The sequence below is a fragment of the Oryzias latipes genome, chromosome 5 (genome assembly GCF_053564925.1).
Source record: "Oryzias latipes strain Hd-rR chromosome 5, Olatipes_Hd-rR_3.1".
Lineage (NCBI taxonomy): Eukaryota > Metazoa > Chordata > Actinopteri > Beloniformes > Adrianichthyidae > Oryzias > Oryzias latipes.
In genome coordinates, this window is record NC_136241.1 from 31358770 (window position 1) to 31377039 (window position 18270).

At 40.5% G+C, this 18270-nt stretch overlaps 2 protein-coding genes across 2 annotated transcripts; one reads left to right on the top strand and one right to left on the bottom strand.

The window, feature by feature from the left end:
- Positions 1–30: 30 nt before the first annotated feature.
- On the bottom strand, positions 31–10385 carry LOC101169283 (matrix remodeling-associated protein 8). The gene is made up of 12 exons (XM_011475532.4): positions 10166–10385; positions 9692–9718; positions 9299–9607; positions 8679–8780; positions 8457–8587; positions 6567–6746; positions 5039–5177; positions 2160–2318; positions 2059–2083; positions 1908–1981; positions 1683–1754; positions 31–1590 (listed from the first exon to the last, which is right to left on the bottom strand). Exons 1-12 carry the CDS (start codon positions 10209–10211, stop codon positions 1568–1570), a joined length of 1287 nt encoding a protein of 428 aa, XP_011473834.1. The 5' UTR covers positions 10212–10385; the 3' UTR covers positions 31–1567.
- Positions 10386–14522: 4137 nt separating this feature from the next.
- Positions 14523–18073, top strand: psma5 (proteasome 20S subunit alpha 5). Its single transcript, XM_004069156.5, has 10 exons — positions 14523–14652; positions 14958–15000; positions 15346–15412; positions 15520–15646; positions 16371–16438; positions 16516–16623; positions 16714–16772; positions 16867–16969; positions 17518–17604; positions 17728–18073. The coding sequence occupies exons 2-10, from the start codon at positions 14972–14974 to the stop codon at positions 17803–17805; spliced, it is 726 nt and encodes a 241-aa protein (XP_004069204.1). The 5' UTR covers positions 14523–14652; positions 14958–14971; the 3' UTR covers positions 17806–18073.
- Positions 18074–18270: the final 197 nt, after the last annotated feature.

Below are 18270 nucleotides of genomic sequence, written 5' to 3' on the forward strand. Positions count from 1 at the left end.
GACCAGAAGTTTGGAGAAACACAAAGGGAATCTGTTGTATGTATATTTATACAATATGTGAGGGAAAAACATGAAAATATACATGAAAAAATAATTCAATGCGTTGGTTACAAAAAGTAAAGCAACAGTACATGTGTTTTTTTAGAAGAACAAAGAATAAATGATTTATTCAACATCAGGAAATCCTGTCTCTCACACAAGGGGGCACTCATGAACCAAAAAAATAACCCTTCCAAATAAATCATGCTGTAAATCAAAGTGCAGACTTATCGTAGCGAGACACAAAACGTGACAAGCTGTGGAGCAAGACGAGATTTTTTCATGGTGTTGAACGGTGGTCACATCCGACAATTTGTAGGAAAAGCTGGAACAAAAAAAAACCATCTAGATTCTTCTGTGCAAAAAGAAACTAGGTAAGGTTGTGTTTTTCCACAATAAAAGACCAGTAGCATAAACTTATGGTCACACAGCAGCAGTAGCCATTTAAATGAATGTAAGCTCAACTAAGGTGGAATCTAAATTGTAAACAATTAAAATAAAATAAAAGCTCTTAAGCCTGGAGAACTCATCCTCAGGCTTTTAAATTTAACTAAACAAATGTGGTTTTTATTTGTTCATTTTTGGGATTAACAGCAGCTAAACATTTTATTTTAGAAAAAAGCAATTTAAGGACTTTTTGCTTTCCCAGATCATGAAATGTATACATTCAGGTGCAAAACTGGCATTTAATGTTGATGTTATTCCATTGATGGTCATTGTCTGACTTTTTTTCGCTGTGGTTTTATTGGAAAGCAAAATAATTGTATTGAATGATGCTTAAAAGTTTAGAGTTTCATTATTAATCAGTATGTTTATTTAAACTCTTTTTTTTTTGTGAAGCTGGAAACTGAGACTTAAATAAGTTTTGAATTCCACCTCTGACCGGAACAGTGTATGTCTGTGATTTGGACCCATTTTTATTTTTTAAAACTCTCTTATCAAATGTTCAAAGAACTGACCAGATATCAACATCATTTTAACACTAAATGGTTGAAATGATTTCCAAAGAAGGTCAGTATGGCCCAACATGCATTCAATTCAAAAGTGCTGTTTTTTATTGTAATAAAATATTTTGAGTGAATATAATTTTGTTTTCTAGTGGGCAGGACCAACAATCATTCTCTGATCTGGACCAATGACCATAACCCTCCTTCTTCTACTTTCATTCGTCTTTTCTGAAGGATGGAAACTCCACCTCATTCAAACAAGAACCTTTGTGATGATCCTGCGAAGAAGCCCAACTTTATCTCAGCCAAAATTGTAATTGACACCAAATATTTTCTAAATCAGAGTTCATTTTAGTGCACATAGTTCTCTGTCGTTAAGCAGTCAGGGCTTGAATCACACTGCACAGCTGCCCCCATCCGGGATTCCATTCAAAATCAAGAGTTAAAACAAAGTCTGACCACAAAACCTTCAGGCTTCTTCCTGTATTTCGTAGCACTTCCCTGCTTAAAGGACTAAGGGCTGGGGATGGAGTGCAGCCTTTGGACCAGCCGGTGGCCCAGATAGCCCTTCAGTCTGTTTTTCACTTTGAGAACTTCAGCATCTCTGCAAGAAACAAAGATATAGACCAAGACTGAGGCTAAGGAGGAACATGTGGGATTGATTCCCGATCAACAGGTTTTCAGAGGTGTCCATACCTTCGTCAAGATCAATGACTTTAGGCGGAGAGTTCGCTCTGACCTTTTCCTTTAGCAGATTGTTTTTGTAGTCTAAACACAAGAAAAAGAGTTTAAATGTCTGCTCAGTTGAAAGACAAACCATTGCTGCGGCTGCAGCAAAAGTGAGAAATGCCCCTTCAAGCCCCCTTATAGATGCCTGAAATTCCCAGAGGACCGCTGAAAGGGTTGACCGCTGAAACTCACCAAACCTTCTCTCCTCCTGAGTGCAGACGTTCACCTCAGTGACGTCCATCTCACACCCGTCTGAGCTGCTGTGACTTGGGTTTCAACGGCAAGGTGTTACTTGACTTCAAGGGTAACACAGTGATTTTATGTGTTTGATGCCAACACTCACCCCATTGATGACAGCGGATGTAAATCTGAAAAACAAACAATATTGGATGAAAAAAATAAACCTTTGACAAATATTTACAAGTCTGAGAAATGACGTCAAACCTTTAGCTCTAAGTCGTCGCATAATGAAGATGATGATGAGTATGATGAATGCCAGCAGGAGAAGGGAGGTGAGCATGTAGGCCAGTGGTAGGACAGACTGGTGTCTTTGGTCAGGTAAGATGACATTGATGACCTGAGGTGACTCTGCTTTAGTTGAGTCTGAGCGTTAAAAAGAACAGATTCAGTCATTTCTGCTCTTTGCTGCTTTCTTCTGGGATTTCATTGTTTGTAAAAGTGATAAATAAAACTTTATGACCAAAAAAACAACAACACGCTAATTGTATGAGCCAAAGGTTGTGTCACACAGCCACACTACGTACATTTTGCGCTTTTTCCATGCATGAAAGTTCAGATAAACACAATTCATGTGTTTCTTGCGTTCGTCATTCATCGATGTCCGTCGATGGTTGCGGCCGACGCCTCTGTACGTGAATTCGGTTGTGAGCTGTTCAGAATTTTTGGTGGGTTGAAAATTACGCAGTTTACGCATATTTTACATAGTTAATACGTTTATACACAAATATTACGTCGATCTTATGCAACTGTGCGTGATTTTTGTAAGATGTCTACGACAATTTATTATTTTTTCTGCAACCGTTCCATGTATGTCTAACAGATTTTTCCACGCATGTACCATTAGATCGTGTATTCGGCGCTTATATCACATTGTATTGCGTAAATGACGCACAAATGGCTAATGAATTGCAAAAAGCAGCGCACGGTTCATGTTCTACGTTGATTAACGTGTTCCTTGCGTGGTTTTGACGTGGCTGTTTCGTGATACATCTGTGAAAATTTCACGTAAAGACCACAACTTTTCCCACTTTTTCCACATATAAGCGAAATGCACATAGTGGCTGTGTGATGCGGCCTTTAAACATTTTGAAACATCGCGAATGGAGCGAAAAATCTGAATGAATGCCAGTCAGGTTTTTTCTGCTGAGTAAGGTTTTTGCAGCAGCAGGTCACCTGTCTCACTGCTTTCCTGCTTCTTTGCACACATGTGTAACTTTTGCTGCGTTCATGTGTAATCAGAGCCCTTTGAAGACCTCTCTTTTCTCACATGTGCGTGAGACTGAATTTGGAATTGGATTATGACAAAACAAAAATTGAAACAAAAGAAGACAAACAGAAATATCTACTGATATAATCAAACTTAGGATAATTAGTCATTAATTAAATGGAAAATACATACGCATTATTAAATCATATTTACTCCTAATCATAAATACTCATATTAGCACTTATACATACAGTACAAGACACACTGAAACCATTAAGTCTGTCATAAGGACTTGAATTAATTGCTTGAAAAGAAGTGGGAGGAAGTGAATTTTTACAAAATGCAGAGGGATTAGCTCGCCTGTGCTGCTGTGGATGAGATGTGTGGGCACTGAAAGGCAAAGACAGAGGATAGCCTGGTTTTGTTTAAGCTTTATTTAAAAAAAAAAAAAAAAAGAAGTCCAAGTCAAGAAGCAACTGCAGGCCTCAGACTCCACATACTTGAGCCAAAACTGGATCCAGACTGGTGTCTGCCTTGCTTGGATTTACTTTTCTTGGCAGAAAAACAGAAAGGAAAGAGTGAAAAAGGAGTGAAGCAAGGACAGAGCGGGAATGGAATGGAGGAGAGGAGCCAAGGGAGAGGAAGAGGAGGTTGAGAATCTTCTCGAGGGGCCTATCTCTTCACCTCAGCAGCCAAAATACAAACTTCCTGTGCATACAAGCTCCATCTTAGCAACCTACAGGAAAACACTCCAAAACATTGGACAAGCCATTTGTAACATCTGCTGGAAACATTTCTGCCTGTGCTCATGCATGCTCTCTCCCACAATTACCCCCAACGACCCTAGAAGTGTTTATACAAGCCCTTTCTTCTCTATCATCAAAGTACTTTCATTTTTTTATTTATTTTGATATACATTTGTCAAAAACTATGCTTTTTGTGTCTTTTTAGCACTGTTTTTGTCCATAAAGAAGGCAAAAGTCTTACATTGTTCTGACATCAGAGTGTTGAAAAAGTAAAAGTGAAGGGACTGTAGCTGTGCATGGGGAATTAATGGAGGAAGGGAAGATAAAGGTGGAGTTAAAGAAGCAAGAAACTCCAGCAGACACATAAGCCAAGACCAACAGAGCAGAAGTCAGATGAGGAAAGTGAAAAGATTGATTAAAAAAATGACCTAGTAAGGGAAAACTGCTGCAGTGCAAACATTTTTGCTGATAAATAAGCATTATTTTAATCATGTGTGGTTCTACTGCTGCAGACAACTCAGAGAGTGGAGGATTACTGGTGTGGGTAGAGCTGGGCTTCACTCAAATGTCAAATGTCCCGGAGATTCCACTGAGATGAGCTCAGTCTTCTTTCCACTTTTGTTCTTGCACACACAAACTTGTGCAGTCGTAATCTCTCTCAGTTATCCTAGTTTGACTCTGGGTATGTGCACCAAGAAATTCTTCCTCATTTTAAATACTAATGTAGGGAGAATGCAGCATACTTCCCACACCCATCATGGCTGCACCATCTCTGAATGTGAGTCCTGATTTTTGTTCAAAAAGCTGCAAAAGCCGGTGGAGCTGGGTAAAAAGTGTGTGCTTGTCAGCGTTTTTGGTTTCAGGGGACTGGCGTCAGACCGGCTGACGGTGCAAGTAACACCCCCTTCCTTAATCTAGCAGAAACTTTCATAAAGAAGTGGGATTTTCCCCCTCTGCTGGTGCTGATCTTTGGTAAATCTAGGAGACATGGTCAGGATAAGTCAGGATAAAACAAGAGGGGATTCAAAAAACAGATGTTCTTTTTTTCTCTCCTTACTGCACACATGAGAACTCAAATCCAGAGATGTGTTCTGCTAATACACACATAGCTGGAAATGAAGGTTTGTTACCTTTCTCTTCGGCAGGCAGGGCTTTGGCGGACTCTTTAGACTCGGTTAACGGTTGAACTTTGACCTGGAACTCCCGTCTCTCATGAAGACCACAGTAATGATGGTGAAGGTGGCAGGAATACATCCCCTGGTCTGTGGGCTAAAAAACATTTGGATCCTTTAACACTGCCACTTGGTTTGTCGCCGAAACTGAATTTGATTATTGAATGCAAAACCAGCACTTCTAAAATAACAACTAGACATCTGTTATCTGCTTTAGAGGATGTTTTTTTCTGCAAAAAGGGCAAAAACTATAAAAACACTCGGAGCTGTAAGAGTTGAGTAATCTGTAGCACCCAAACTTTTGTGCAAAAGTCTGACAAACCTTAAAAAAAATAACACATTTTTCTGAAAGGGTCATGACAGAGAAAGAATTTAAAACATGCATTTGAAAAACTAAAAAGATGAGCAGTATTTGTTGAAAAAGCATTTTATCTTTTGTAACCATCTTTTTTGAAACCATGCCGTATTTTTCTTTCATTCTGCCCATTCTGGCTGCATGGAGGCACAGTGGTTAGCCCTCTTGCCTCCCAGCATCCCAGCAAGAAGGCCCCAGTTTCAAGTCCCCGCTGGGGGGCCTGAAACAGAACAATGGGGGATCTTTCTGTGTGGAGTTTGCATGTTGTGTTGAATGTGCGTTGGTTTTCTCCAGGGACTCCATCTTCCTCCCACCATCCAAAAGGGTATTTGTCCCTGGTGTGTATGGGTGTGTGATTGTGGCCCTGCAACAGACTGGCAACCTGTCCACGGTGTCCCCCCACGAGTGGCCAGGATGGCAGGGATGGCAGCCCCGTGACCCCGAAAGGGACGAACTGGTTTAGAAGATCAATGAAGGAATTCTGTCTGTTCTTTATAGCTCTCAGATTTTGTTGTTTTGGATTTGATGTTTGACTTCCTGTGTAAATCGGAGATCACTTCCTGTCTGCCTTTAGCTCCTTTGCTCTCCATTGGACCTTTTGATTAGTTTCTCTGAGTGGGATTCTCGCTTCAGCTTGGTGTGTTTTGGGGAATTCCTCCACTTTAAGCATTGTAAATTTAATTGGTTTTTATCCATCCAATATGTATTTGGAGCCTCTGGAGTTTTGCATTTAGGCCATTTACATTATCTTCCTTTTTATTTGAACAAGAATTATTATTTACTGAGGTTTCAGCAGAAAAGATTCGGTTTCTCTGACAAAATCCAAACAAGGATCACTGCGTGTGCATTTTGTAACTAAAATAGTCCCAGTGGTAGGATTCTGTATTTGAACTAACCTCTCTGTTTGTACATTCTGTTAAAAAACTGTGGAAGCTGTCAAGTTTTGTGTCTTTTTTAGCTTTTGGTAACAACAGGGAACATGTGAATTTTATTTTCCAGGAATGTGGCCGCACACAAGCCTGAGGGTGTTTTACCGGGCATGTATAAATACTGTTCTCCAGAGCATCCTAACCTGACACCTGACTCCCATCTGCTTTGTTCGTCTTCTCCCACAGCCTCAGACGTACACACCTGAACATCTCTTATTGTGAGGGAGAAGTCTCCCACTGCAAAGGCTTGATTGCTGATGTTCATCTTCCTCTGTAGGAACAGAGGTCCGTAGCTTCGCTGCTCTCCAGAGGCGTACAGGTCGACCAGTCGATCTGCGTGGTCCTGTCCGACTCCTGGGGACTGGCGGTCCCAGTGGACCACCTAGAGAAATTCTCAATGGAAAACTGAATGCAGCACATCTCCACATGAATCTGATCTACAGTCAGGACCATAAATATTTGGACACATTCTTTCTAATTTTGTTCCTGTACATTACCACAGCAAATTTTAAATAAAACAACTCAGATGCCATTGAAGTGCAGACTTTCAACTTTTATTTCATGGGTTGAACAAAATGATTGCATAAAAATGTGAGAAACTAAAGCATTTTTTAAACACAATCCCTTCATTTCATTGGCTCGATAGAAATTGGACAAATGAAATAACTGAAAACAAAATGGTCATTACTAATATTTGGATGAAAAGCCTTTGTTGGCAACGACAGCCTGAAGTCTTGAACTCATGGACATCACCAGATGCTGGGTTTTCTCCTTCTGAATGCTCTGCCAGGCCTTTACTGCAGCGGCTTTCAGTTGCTGTTTGTTTGTGGGCCTGTCTGTCTGAAGTTTAGTCTTCAACAAGTGAAATGCTGCTCAGTTGGGTTAAGATCAGGTGACTGACTTGGCCATTCAAGAATATTCCACTTCTTTGCTTTAATAAACTCCTGAGTTGCTTTGGCTGTATGTTTTGGGTCGTTGTCCAACTGTTTTATGAAACGCCACCCAATCAGTTTGGCTGCATTCCCCTGGATCTGCGCAGACAGTATGTCTCTGAACACCTCAGAATTCATTGGGCTGCTTCTGTCCTGTGTCACGTCATCAATAAACACTAGTGTCCCAGTGCCACTAGCAGCCATGCACGCCCAGACCATCATACTGCCTCCACCGTGTTTTACTGATGATGTAGTGTGCTTTGGATCATGAGCTTCTCCACGCCTTCTTCATACTTTTTTCTTGCCATCATTCTTGTAGAGGTTGATTTTGGTTTCATATGTCCAAAGAATGTTTTTTCCAGAACTGTGCTGGCTTTTTTAGATAATTTTTAGCAAAGTCCAATCTAGCCTTCCTATTCTTGAGGCTTATGAGTGCCTTGCATCTTGCAGTGTACACTCTGTATCTACTCCCATGCCGTCTTCTTTTTATGGTAGACTTGGATTTTGTTATGCCTATCTCCTGGAGAGTGTTGTTCACTTGGTTGGCTGTTGTGAATAGGTTCCTCTTCCCCATGGAAATGATTGTGCGATCATCCACTGTTGTCTTCCGTGGACAGCCAGGTCTTTTTGCGTTGCTGAGCTCACCAGTGCTTTCTTTCTTTCTCAGGATGTACCACACTGTTGATTTAGCCACTCCTAATACTGTGGCAATTTCTGGCATGTTTTCTTCTGTTTTCTCAGCTTAATGATGGCTCCTTTCACCTGCATGAGCTCCTTTGACCGCATGTTGTCTGTTCACAGCAAATCTTCTAAATGCAAGCACGAGTCCTCTAATAAACTCCAGGCCTTTTATCTGCTTCACTCATAATGACATAAGGGAATTGCCCACACCTGCCCATTCAATAGCATAGAAGTCAATTGTCCAATTACTTATGAGCCCATGAAATGAAGGGATCGTGTTTAAAAAATGCTTTAGTTTTTCACATTTTTATGCAATCTTTTCGTTCAACCCATGGAATAAAAGGTGAAAGTCTGCACTTCAATGGCATCTGAGTTATTTTATTTGAAATTTAATGTGGTAATGTACAAAAACAAAATTAGAAAGAATGTGTCTCTGTCCAAATATTTGTGGTCCTGACTGTATATCTACTAAAACTTACCTGTTGGTCTTCTTCATTGCTTGAGTCTATCCAGACAGTCCGTCTGTTGATGCAGGGCAACACCACGGTGCTCCCGAGCAACACCACGTACACGACCTTCTGCCCGTCCCAGAAGCGCTGCTCTTTACGACCTTTGGGAGAGAGCAAGATCTGAGGCAGATGTCACTGAAAACATGTCCTGAGTGCTCAGCAGTCCATGAGTACCGTCTCAGAGATACATACGGGATTTAGTGACATTGAGCTGGATTCTGACTGTCTCTTGCAGGTGGCAGTAAATGTGGTGGAGGTTACAAGAGTATAAGCCTCTGTCATTCAGGGTAACATCTGTCATTGAATAAAAGACAGAAAAATACATTTAGCACGATGGATAAAGCCATGATCACATACGGGATTAACTCTATCCATTCATCCATCCACAAGCTGCTATTGCATCCATCCATTGACTAATCCTGCTATTTCATCCATCCATTTTCTTTACCCGATATATCCCTTTTGGGATCACATATGGACCACAACAAGATGTTTTTAGCTCTTTTTTTTACTTTTTTAAACAAAAAATATTCAAATATTAACAAGAACCTATTTTAGACAAAATAACGTAATGATATTTCTTTTGTAACATCTCTTAGAGAAAAAATACTTCCTGGCAGCGTTCTGTTGACCATACTCCATGCTTCTTTTCTAATCTTTGTTCAGCATAAACTAAAACAAAATGAATTTGCTAAAATGGAATTGTGAACCGTTTCTTTAATAGACAATTTTAGGAATCACAATAACAGAGCGTTTTGTTGGGGGACAAAACAGTCCCTTTCACACACATGATGGTGGAAAAGGGGTTCAACCTTTGATGACCAATGAGAAGTTTCCATCCTTGAAGGCTGTCGGGTTGAGGGAGACCCTGCCCAGGTTGTAAGAGTTGTACATCCTCTGATCACCTGCGGAAAACATATCCACCACCCTCTCCATGGCATAGTCCGGATAATCTCGATACATGTCCCAGTGCACCACCCTCTGTCTGTCCCTCACCCTGTCCCTGGTCCAAACCATGCGCCCGCTGACACACTGCAGCACCATGGTGGAGCCAGCGTGGACCGCCATATTGTAGCCAGCCACCACCACACTGCTGCTGCTGCTGTCAGACTGACATGAGGCTGAAGGACAGAGAGCTTTCAGTTCATGGTAAGCCCAGAAGAAACAAATCCAAACATACGTAAGACAAAACAGCAGATACATACCTGCAGAGAAGAAAAAGGCTGCAAAAACTGAAATAAAAAACAGTGGAAGAACTCCATAAATTGTTCCCCCTCAACAGATATCTTACAGTTGCTGTAACATTTTAAAAAGATTTACACTCAAATAAATAACATAAGAAAAACTTGTGTTTTTCTGTCTTTCTCCAGTTCTCTGAACACATGTGGGATATGTTATCTTAATCCAAAACAGTCCGTTTAAACTATGTTTGTGGGACAATGGATTGAAGGAATCCAGAACCAGCTGGACATTTTAAGCTTAGATTTGGGATAAATCTTTTCTCCTTTACTCTAATTCAAATAGCTTCAAAATGTTCAATTATTTAAAAAGAATCTGAGAGAAAACAGCAGTGGGTAATTCTCATTTACCCGCCTTGAAGTTTCTTGTTTGCATGCAGAAGAAAACTTTCAATATTTCCACAAAAGCATAATAGCACTGCTAAATCTCTGCTCACTTACTGTGGACCAGGAGGAGAAACTGCACAACGATTTCCTTGTTTTTCATCTTCTTGCTTGCAGCTTTAGGCAGTTGGAAGTTTTCTCTTGTTATTCATAGATAATGTGTCCTATTTCATAGCAGCAAATGCAGAAGCAACAGTTCTTTTGATCATATTTTTAAATAATCTCACAAACGTGTCTACAACGAGACAGAACAGAATCCAATTGGAAAATGAAATCTGCAGCTGCTGTTACTCCTCCTCCTCCTCCATAAAAACAAAATAAAAAAAATCCTCAATCCCAGCCACAACTTCTAAAGGAATATGCCCTAAAAGTTACTGTTTCTTCTCTTTTTTTTCTTCTTTTTATTTGTAAATATGTATTTCACTTTTCAAACAAAAGTCTTATGTATTTTTTATTCAATATTTTGGTTAAACAGTGTTGTATCATGGAACAAGGAAAAATTAATCATAATAAAATGTCAATTATTTCACACTCATATGTGTGGATTTGTTTTTCTTTTGTTTATATCAGCAAAAATTAATAGGGATTTATAAACAATTTTACTAAACTGTGTTGTTAATAACGAATACTGGATGTAGTCTCTGGCATTTATACTCACAAAATCAGCTCTGCTGCGACCCCAAGTGTTCAATGCTATCAATAACAAGCAAATAAGACAGGTTTGATTTGATTAGAATAGAATAGAATAGAATAGAATAGAATAGAATAGAATAGAATAGAATAGAACAGAATAGAACAGAATAGAATAGAATAGAATAGAATAGAATAGGTTTTTAATAATCCCTAAGCAAATTTAAAAATGGCCTTCTGCTCACACTCATAAAACACACACACACATTAATCTAGCCACAGGGGTTGCAAGCCAGTTGCCTCTGTGCCGGTCCCAAGCCCGGATAAATAGAGAGGGTTGCGTCAGGAAGGGCATCCGGCGTAAAAATTGCCAAAATAACCATGCGAATCATCCACAACACTTTAGACATACCGGATCGGTCGAGGCCCGGGTTAACAACGACCGCCACCGATGCTGTTAACCTACAGGGTGTCGGTGGAAATTTGACTACTGTTGGTCGAAGAAAGAGGGGAGGCAGAAGGGTCCGTGGCCAGAGAGAGAAGGGAAAAGGCAGGAACATAGGTTTGAGAATAGGGACTCTTAACATTGGTACAATGACAGGGAAAGGCAGAGAGCTGGCAGACATGATGGAGAGAAGGAAGGTAGATGTACTGTGTGTGCAGGAGACAAGGTGGAAGGGCAGCAAGGCACGTAGTATTGGAGGAGGATACAAACTGTTCTATCATGGTGTTGATAGGAAGAGAAACGGGGTAGGAGTGATTCTGAAGGGGGAGTTTGTAAACAGTGTTCTAGAGGTGAAAAGAGTCTCAGACAGGATGATGAGCCTAAAGTTAGAAGTTGAAGGGGTGATGGTGAATGTAGTCAGTGGGTATGCGCCACAGGTTGGCTGTGAGTTAGAAGTGAAGGAGAGATTCTGGAGTGAGTTGGATGAGGTCATAGAGAGTTTCCCCAGAGGAGAGAGAGTTGTTATTGGAGCAGACTTTAATGGGCATGTTGGTGAGGGCAATAGAGGTGATGAGGAGGTGATGGGCAGGTTTGGTGTGAAGGAAAGGAATCTGGAGGGACAGATGGTGGTGGACTTTGCGAAGAGGATGGAAATGGCTGTAGTCAACACTTACTTCCAGAAGAGAGAGGAACATAGAGTGACATACAGAAGTGGAGGTAGGAGTACCCAGGTGGACTACATCCTATGTAGACGAGGTCATTTGAGAGAGGTTATTGACTGCAAAGTGGTGGTAGGAGAGAGTGTAGCCAGACAGCACCGCATGGTGGTGTGTAAGATGACTCTGGAGGGCAGGAAGAAGAAGAGAGGGAAAACAGAAAAGAAGACCAAGTGGTGGAAGCTACAGAATGAAGAAACTTGTGAGGAATTTAGGCAGAAGTTGAGACAGGTCCTGGGTGGTCAGGATGAGCTTCCAGATGACTGGGAAACTACAGCAGAGATTATCAGGGAAACAGGTAGGAAGGTGCTAGGTGTGTCATCTGGAAAGAGGAAAGACGGTAAAGAGACTTGGTGGTGGAATGAGGAAGTACAGGAATGCGTCCAGAGGAAGAGGTTGGCTAAAAGGAAGTGGGATGTAGAAAGGACTGAGGAAGGTAGACAGGAGTACAAGGAAGCGCAGCGTAGAGTGAAGAGAGAGGTGGCAAAGGCCAAACAGAAAGCTTATGATGAGCTATATGACAGGTTAGACACAAAGGAAGGAGAGAAGGACTTGTACAGGCTAGCCAGACAGAGAGACAGAGATGGGAAGGACGTGCAACAGATAAGGGTGATTAAGGACAGAGATGGAAAGGTGCTAACAACCCAGGAGAGTGTACAGAAAAGATGGAAGGAGTATTTTGAGGAGCTGATGAACGTGGAAAATGACAGGGAAAGAAGGGAGGAAGATGTGGTTGTTGTGGAGCAGGAAGTAGCAGAGATTGGAAAGGAGGAGGTTAGGAAGGCTCTGAAAAGGATGAAGAGCGGAAAGGCCGTTGGTCCTGATGACGTACCTGTGGAGGTATGGAAGTGCCTAGGAGAGACAGCAGTGGAATTTCTAACAAGGTTGTTCAATAGGATTTTAGAGAGTGAGAAGATGCCTGAGGAATGGAGGAGAAGCGTTCTGGTCCCGATCTTTAAGAACAAGGGTGACACGCAGAACTGCAGCAACTATAGAGGAATAAAGTTGATGAGCCACACAATGAAGCTGTGGGAAAGAGTAGTGGAAGCCAGGCTTAGGAAGAAGGTGGAGATCTGTGAGCAGCAGTATGGTTTCATGCCCCGTAAGAGCACCACTGATGCCATTTTTGCTTTGAGAATGTTGATGGAAAAGTACAGAGAAGGTCAGAAGGAGCTGCATTGTGTGTTCGTAGATTTAGAGAAGGCGTATGACAGGGTGCCGAGGGAGGAGCTGTGGTACTGTATGAGGTCGTCTGGAGTGGCAGAGAAGTATGTCAGAGTAGTTCAGGACATGTATGAGAGAAGTATGACGGTGGTGAGATATGCTGTAGGTCAGACAGAGGAGTTCAAGGTGGAGGTGGGACTACACCAAGGATCAGCTTTGAGTCCTTTTTTGTTTGCTATGCTGATGGACAGGCTGACAGACGAGGTAAGACAGGAATCTCCCTGGACAATGATGTTTGCGGATGACATTGTAATTTGCAGTGAGAGTAGAGAGCAGGTGGAGGAACAGCTAGAGAGGTGGAGGTTTGCTCTGGAAAGAAGAGGCATGAAGGTCAGTCGTAGTAAGACAGAATACATGTGTCTGAACGAGAGGGATCAAGGTAGAAGCGTTAGGTTACAGGGGGCTGAGGTGAAGAAGGTGCAGGAGTTTAAGTACTTGGGGTCAACAGTTCAGTGTGATGGGGATTGTGGAAAAGAGGTGAAGAGGCGAGTGCAGGCAGGTTGGAGCGGGTGGAGGAAAGTGTCAGGAGTGTTGTGTGACAGAAGAGTGTCAGCAAGACTCAAAGGAAAGGTGTACAAGACAGTGGTGAGACCAGCTCTGCTCTATGGGTTAGAGACGGTAGCAGTGAGACAGAGACAAGAGGCTGAGATGGAGGTAGCGGAGATGAAGATGTTGAGGTTCTCCTTAGGAGTGACCAGGTTAGACAGGATAAGGAACGAGTACATCAGAGGGACGGCTCATGTTGCCTGTGTTAGCGACAAAGTCAGAGAAGCCAGACTGAGATGGTTTGGACATGTTCAGAGGAGGGATAGTGGATATATTGGTAGAAGGATGTTGGAGATGGAGCTGCCTGGCAGGAGGGCAAGAGGACGGCCAAAGAGGAGATACATGGATGTCTTAACAGAGGACATGAAGTTGGCTAATGTTAGGGTAGAAGATGTCCATGATAGAGTGAGGTGGAAAAGGATGATTCGCTGTGGCGACCCCTGATGGGAAAAGCCGAAAGAGAAAGAAGAAGACACATTAAAAAAATGGTAAAAAATAGCAATAGACCAAAAAGATCTATAGATAACAAATAAATAGATTAGTAATTTAAAATCAGTGGGTAAAAAAATGAAACAAAAAATAAACACAAATAAAAATTACAAGAAATAACTTTTAAGATGCACTGCCATTGCTTTGATGCCAGGTCAGTTTAAATATTTAGATTAAAAAGAAATCTAAATCTATAAGTTCTAAATCTAAGAAAATATAATGTTTTTTTTATAGAAATAAAGTCAGCATATCTTTTGACCATTTACCCCCAGAAGCCAAAATAATTCTCTCTAATGACAGCAGCTTACTTAAAGTTCTGTTAACATATTTTGTATTGTGATTAAAAGTGTTTTGGTTAAATTGTATTCGAGTTATTTAAAAGTTAAGACCGGAACCTTTGTATTGCAACTGTTGCAAAGCGGAACAGTTTTGGCGTTACACACCAGCCTCTTCCTCTGAAAGAAGCGAACTCATTCAAGGATTAGTGGTTAAAGGTAAATATGTCTTTTTTTAACCTCAAGATTTTTTTTATTTTAGCTCAGTTTTAAATAATTCATATTTTAAACGTAGTAAAGTTGTTTTTTGCTTAATTATTCAAACATAAACAGCACGGTTTGTCTTTTTAGCAGCTGCGCTTGCTTGTTAGTTAGCATGCTTCCTCGGTGTGTTGTAAGCTAACTATGCTAACTAATCGGCCGGTAGGGGAAAAGTAGTTCAAATACAGAAAGGTGTTGATTAGACGGAAATAAAAGTGTTTTTTAAGTTTTGTCCCAGATTAACACCTCTTCTCTACCTGCAGGTCCCGGGCTGAAGATGTTTTTAACCAGATCGGAATATGACAGGTTGGTTATGCATAAACTGCTTTGTCATTTATTTGTTTAGCGCTCCTCAGCGGAATGGTCAAACGAGGGAAATGTTTTTAATATTTCTAACAGTGTTATTTCAGAAAATTCCATGAATTTTACGTTACATCAAAGGTGTTCTTTTTTTTTGGTTCTGTTTTTCCACTAAGTGGTTTTGCTAACACGCAGCTTTTGACTCTGCAGAAAATTTGGCTAAACTTTCACTTTCGATTTTGCAACTTTTCCACTAGGTATAAACAGACGTTAAGTTACCTGTTAGTTTATTAGGTGACGGGTTTAACTCAAAAAATGTGTTTTTTTTAAATATATATTTCTCTCCTGCAGAGGTGTGAACACATTCTCCCCAGAGGGAAGATTGTTCCAGGTTGAATATGCCATCGAGGCAATAAAGGTGAGCATCTTGTTGGTCATCCAAGTAGTTTTTCTAAATTAAACATTGTTGTTTACATGAAAGCTCGTCGGTTTTTTACTATTCCGTGTGTGGCCTGGCTTTTGCAGTTGGGCTCCACAGCCATCGGCATCCAGACATCAGAGGGAGTTTGTCTGGCTGTGGAAAAAAGGATCACTTCCCCCCTGATGGAACCCAACAGCATTGAAAAAATTGTGGAGATTGACACTCACATCGGTGAGTGTGTGGGAACACAAGCACAGTCACAACAATGTGCTTCTAAAATTCTACATCTATGGACACAGTCAAAAAGATTGTGGGCATACATTAAAATGACAATTTTGTTAAATCAGTTGTAAAGAACTGATAAAAGTCTCTATAACCGCTCCTATAGTATTTAATTTTTAAAGACAAAGTCCCACAATTTTGCAAGTCATGTTTTTAGCAAGAATTATGGTGTTTACTCAATCATTATGCACCATATTGCCATACACTTTGATTTGATTTTAAGCTGTAAATCACAGTAGTCCTTTAAATATTAGTTTACTATAAAAATTAGATATGTGATGTTTTTATGATATAGATAAAACTGTTTCTAAGTAAAGGGAATGTAAAATCTACTAAATAAAACCTAGTTTTATTGTTAGATATCAAACTATCACGAAGTTCCTCAAAGAAAGAAAATAAATAGTTTTACCAAGCCAAGCTTTGTACAGCTATGCAAATACTTTTAACTTTGTTAAATATTGCATTTATTAGTGAAGTTAAGATGAAGGTTTTGGTCATTTATGCCTGGAGCATTTCAATTACATTAAGTTTGGTAACATTAAGTTATTGTCTGAGCTGAGTGATGCTGTTCTGCTTTGACGTTTCTTAGTTTATTTCCTTTGATTATTTAAATATTAGTCTGTGTGATGGTGCTGTTTTTTGTGATTTAATAAGTCTTGTATTCGAATTTCAGGTTGTGCTATGAGCGGCTTGATAGCTGACGCTAAGACTCTTATTGACAAAGCGAGAGTGGAAACGCAGGTTTGACACGGCTGAATATTAGCAGCATGTCAAGATTGAAATTTGTGTGCTCTAAAGCTTCACGTTTCCTTCTGTAGAACCACTGGTTCACATACAATGAGACAATGACGGTAGAGAGCGTGACTCAGGCTGTGTCCAACTTGGCCCTGCAGTTTGGAGAAGAGGACGCAGACCCTGGTGCAATGGTGGGTCAGGGGGTTATTGAGTTTGTCTCCATGCTTTATCAGAATGGCTCCCAGCTTAACCCTTTGTTTTTCTCTTATGTTTATTGCCAGAGTCGGCCCTTTGGTGTAGCGCTACTGTTCGGAGGAGTTGATGAAAAAGGACCGCAACTGTAAGATCTAAACATTTGATAAAATCCAAATAGATGTTGATATTTACTCCTAGATTTGCCTCACAAAGAGCTTGAACCAGGTGTGTGTTTGCAGCTACCACATGGACCCTTCAGGAACCTTTGTGCAGTGTGATGCTCGGGCAATTGGCTCAGCGTCAGAAGGAGCACAGAGTTCTCTTCAAGAAGTTTACCACAAGGTATTGAAAACTGCATGTAATTAACCTTCTGTTTTATCCCCCAGAACTCCACTAGACCGTTTTCCTTGGAGTCTTTGAAAATGAAATACTCAGTGAAGAACTTTTTTTTTTTTTACATCTGGAAAAAATGTTATTTACTATGACCTAATTTGTATAATCTGCTGAATCTATTTTGTGACTGTATCCCTAAAGATTAGGGTTAGAAAAATGCCTTTTTTTGTTGGAAGCTTTGAAAATGTCCCCTGAGCCTGCAGAAGCCTGAGATCCTATAGAATCCAGTCTGAAGATTTTCATTAGAAAAGTAACCATGAACGTTTTGAACTCGGGCTGGAGGAATATCTAGCATCAGTGACTATGGATGCTCAGGCTGAGGGAATCCGTTTCAATTAAATCAGCTGCCTCAGGATTATTTTATCAAATGCAGGATCTTCTTGGACTGCACTCACTGTGGTGGTGTTGCCAATTTTCAGGTTCTATCTCTGCAACGTGAAAGCTCATTGCAAACAGCAGATGGGAATCACTATTTTTCTTTTTCCCTCCTAAAACAGTCCATGACATTAAAAGAGGCCATCAAGTCGTCTCTCACCATCCTCAAGCAGGTGATGGAGGAGAAGCTTAATGCCACCAACATTGAGGTGTGTTACAGATTTGGATGCTGAAGTGTCTGTTTAATTCTAAAAGATGAATTTGAAATCTTAAGTGGGAAGTTTTGAGTTCAGATCCCTGATTTTCATGTTGTTTCTTTCTGTCTTTCAAAGCTGGCAACAGTAGAACCTGGTAAGACCTTTCACATGTACTCCAAAGAGGAGCTGGAGGATGTGATCAAGGACATCTAAGCTGGAAAAAAGATCAGCTGATGAGGACATGAAAGTGTACCAGACCTAACCACCCAAACACAACTTTCCAACCACAACCTGCTGCATTCAGAATATTTTTAATGTTTCTATTTGAAATGTGGTAATTTACTTCTTGTCTCTCAGTTTCTGTGCATTTCTGTACAGGAGTCTTACCAGCGCTTAGAAACAGAGTGGTGAGAAAAAGGAAGGGGCGAGGTTTTTTGTTTTGTTACGAATCAATACTACAATAAAAATGTTGTATTCAGAATTTCATTGACTCTTGATTTTGTTTCCCTTTTTGTGTCTTAACTTCCTTGGGTGGAATAAATGGTAGAAATTTGCTTAAATCAGATGCAAGTGAGGTTTAGAAACTTTGTTATGAAGTCTTTTCTCCACTGTAAAAATTTCTACTGTTGGTTGCTTCTTTAATTTATAAGTCTTTTTGTTAAATCTATCAAAACATTC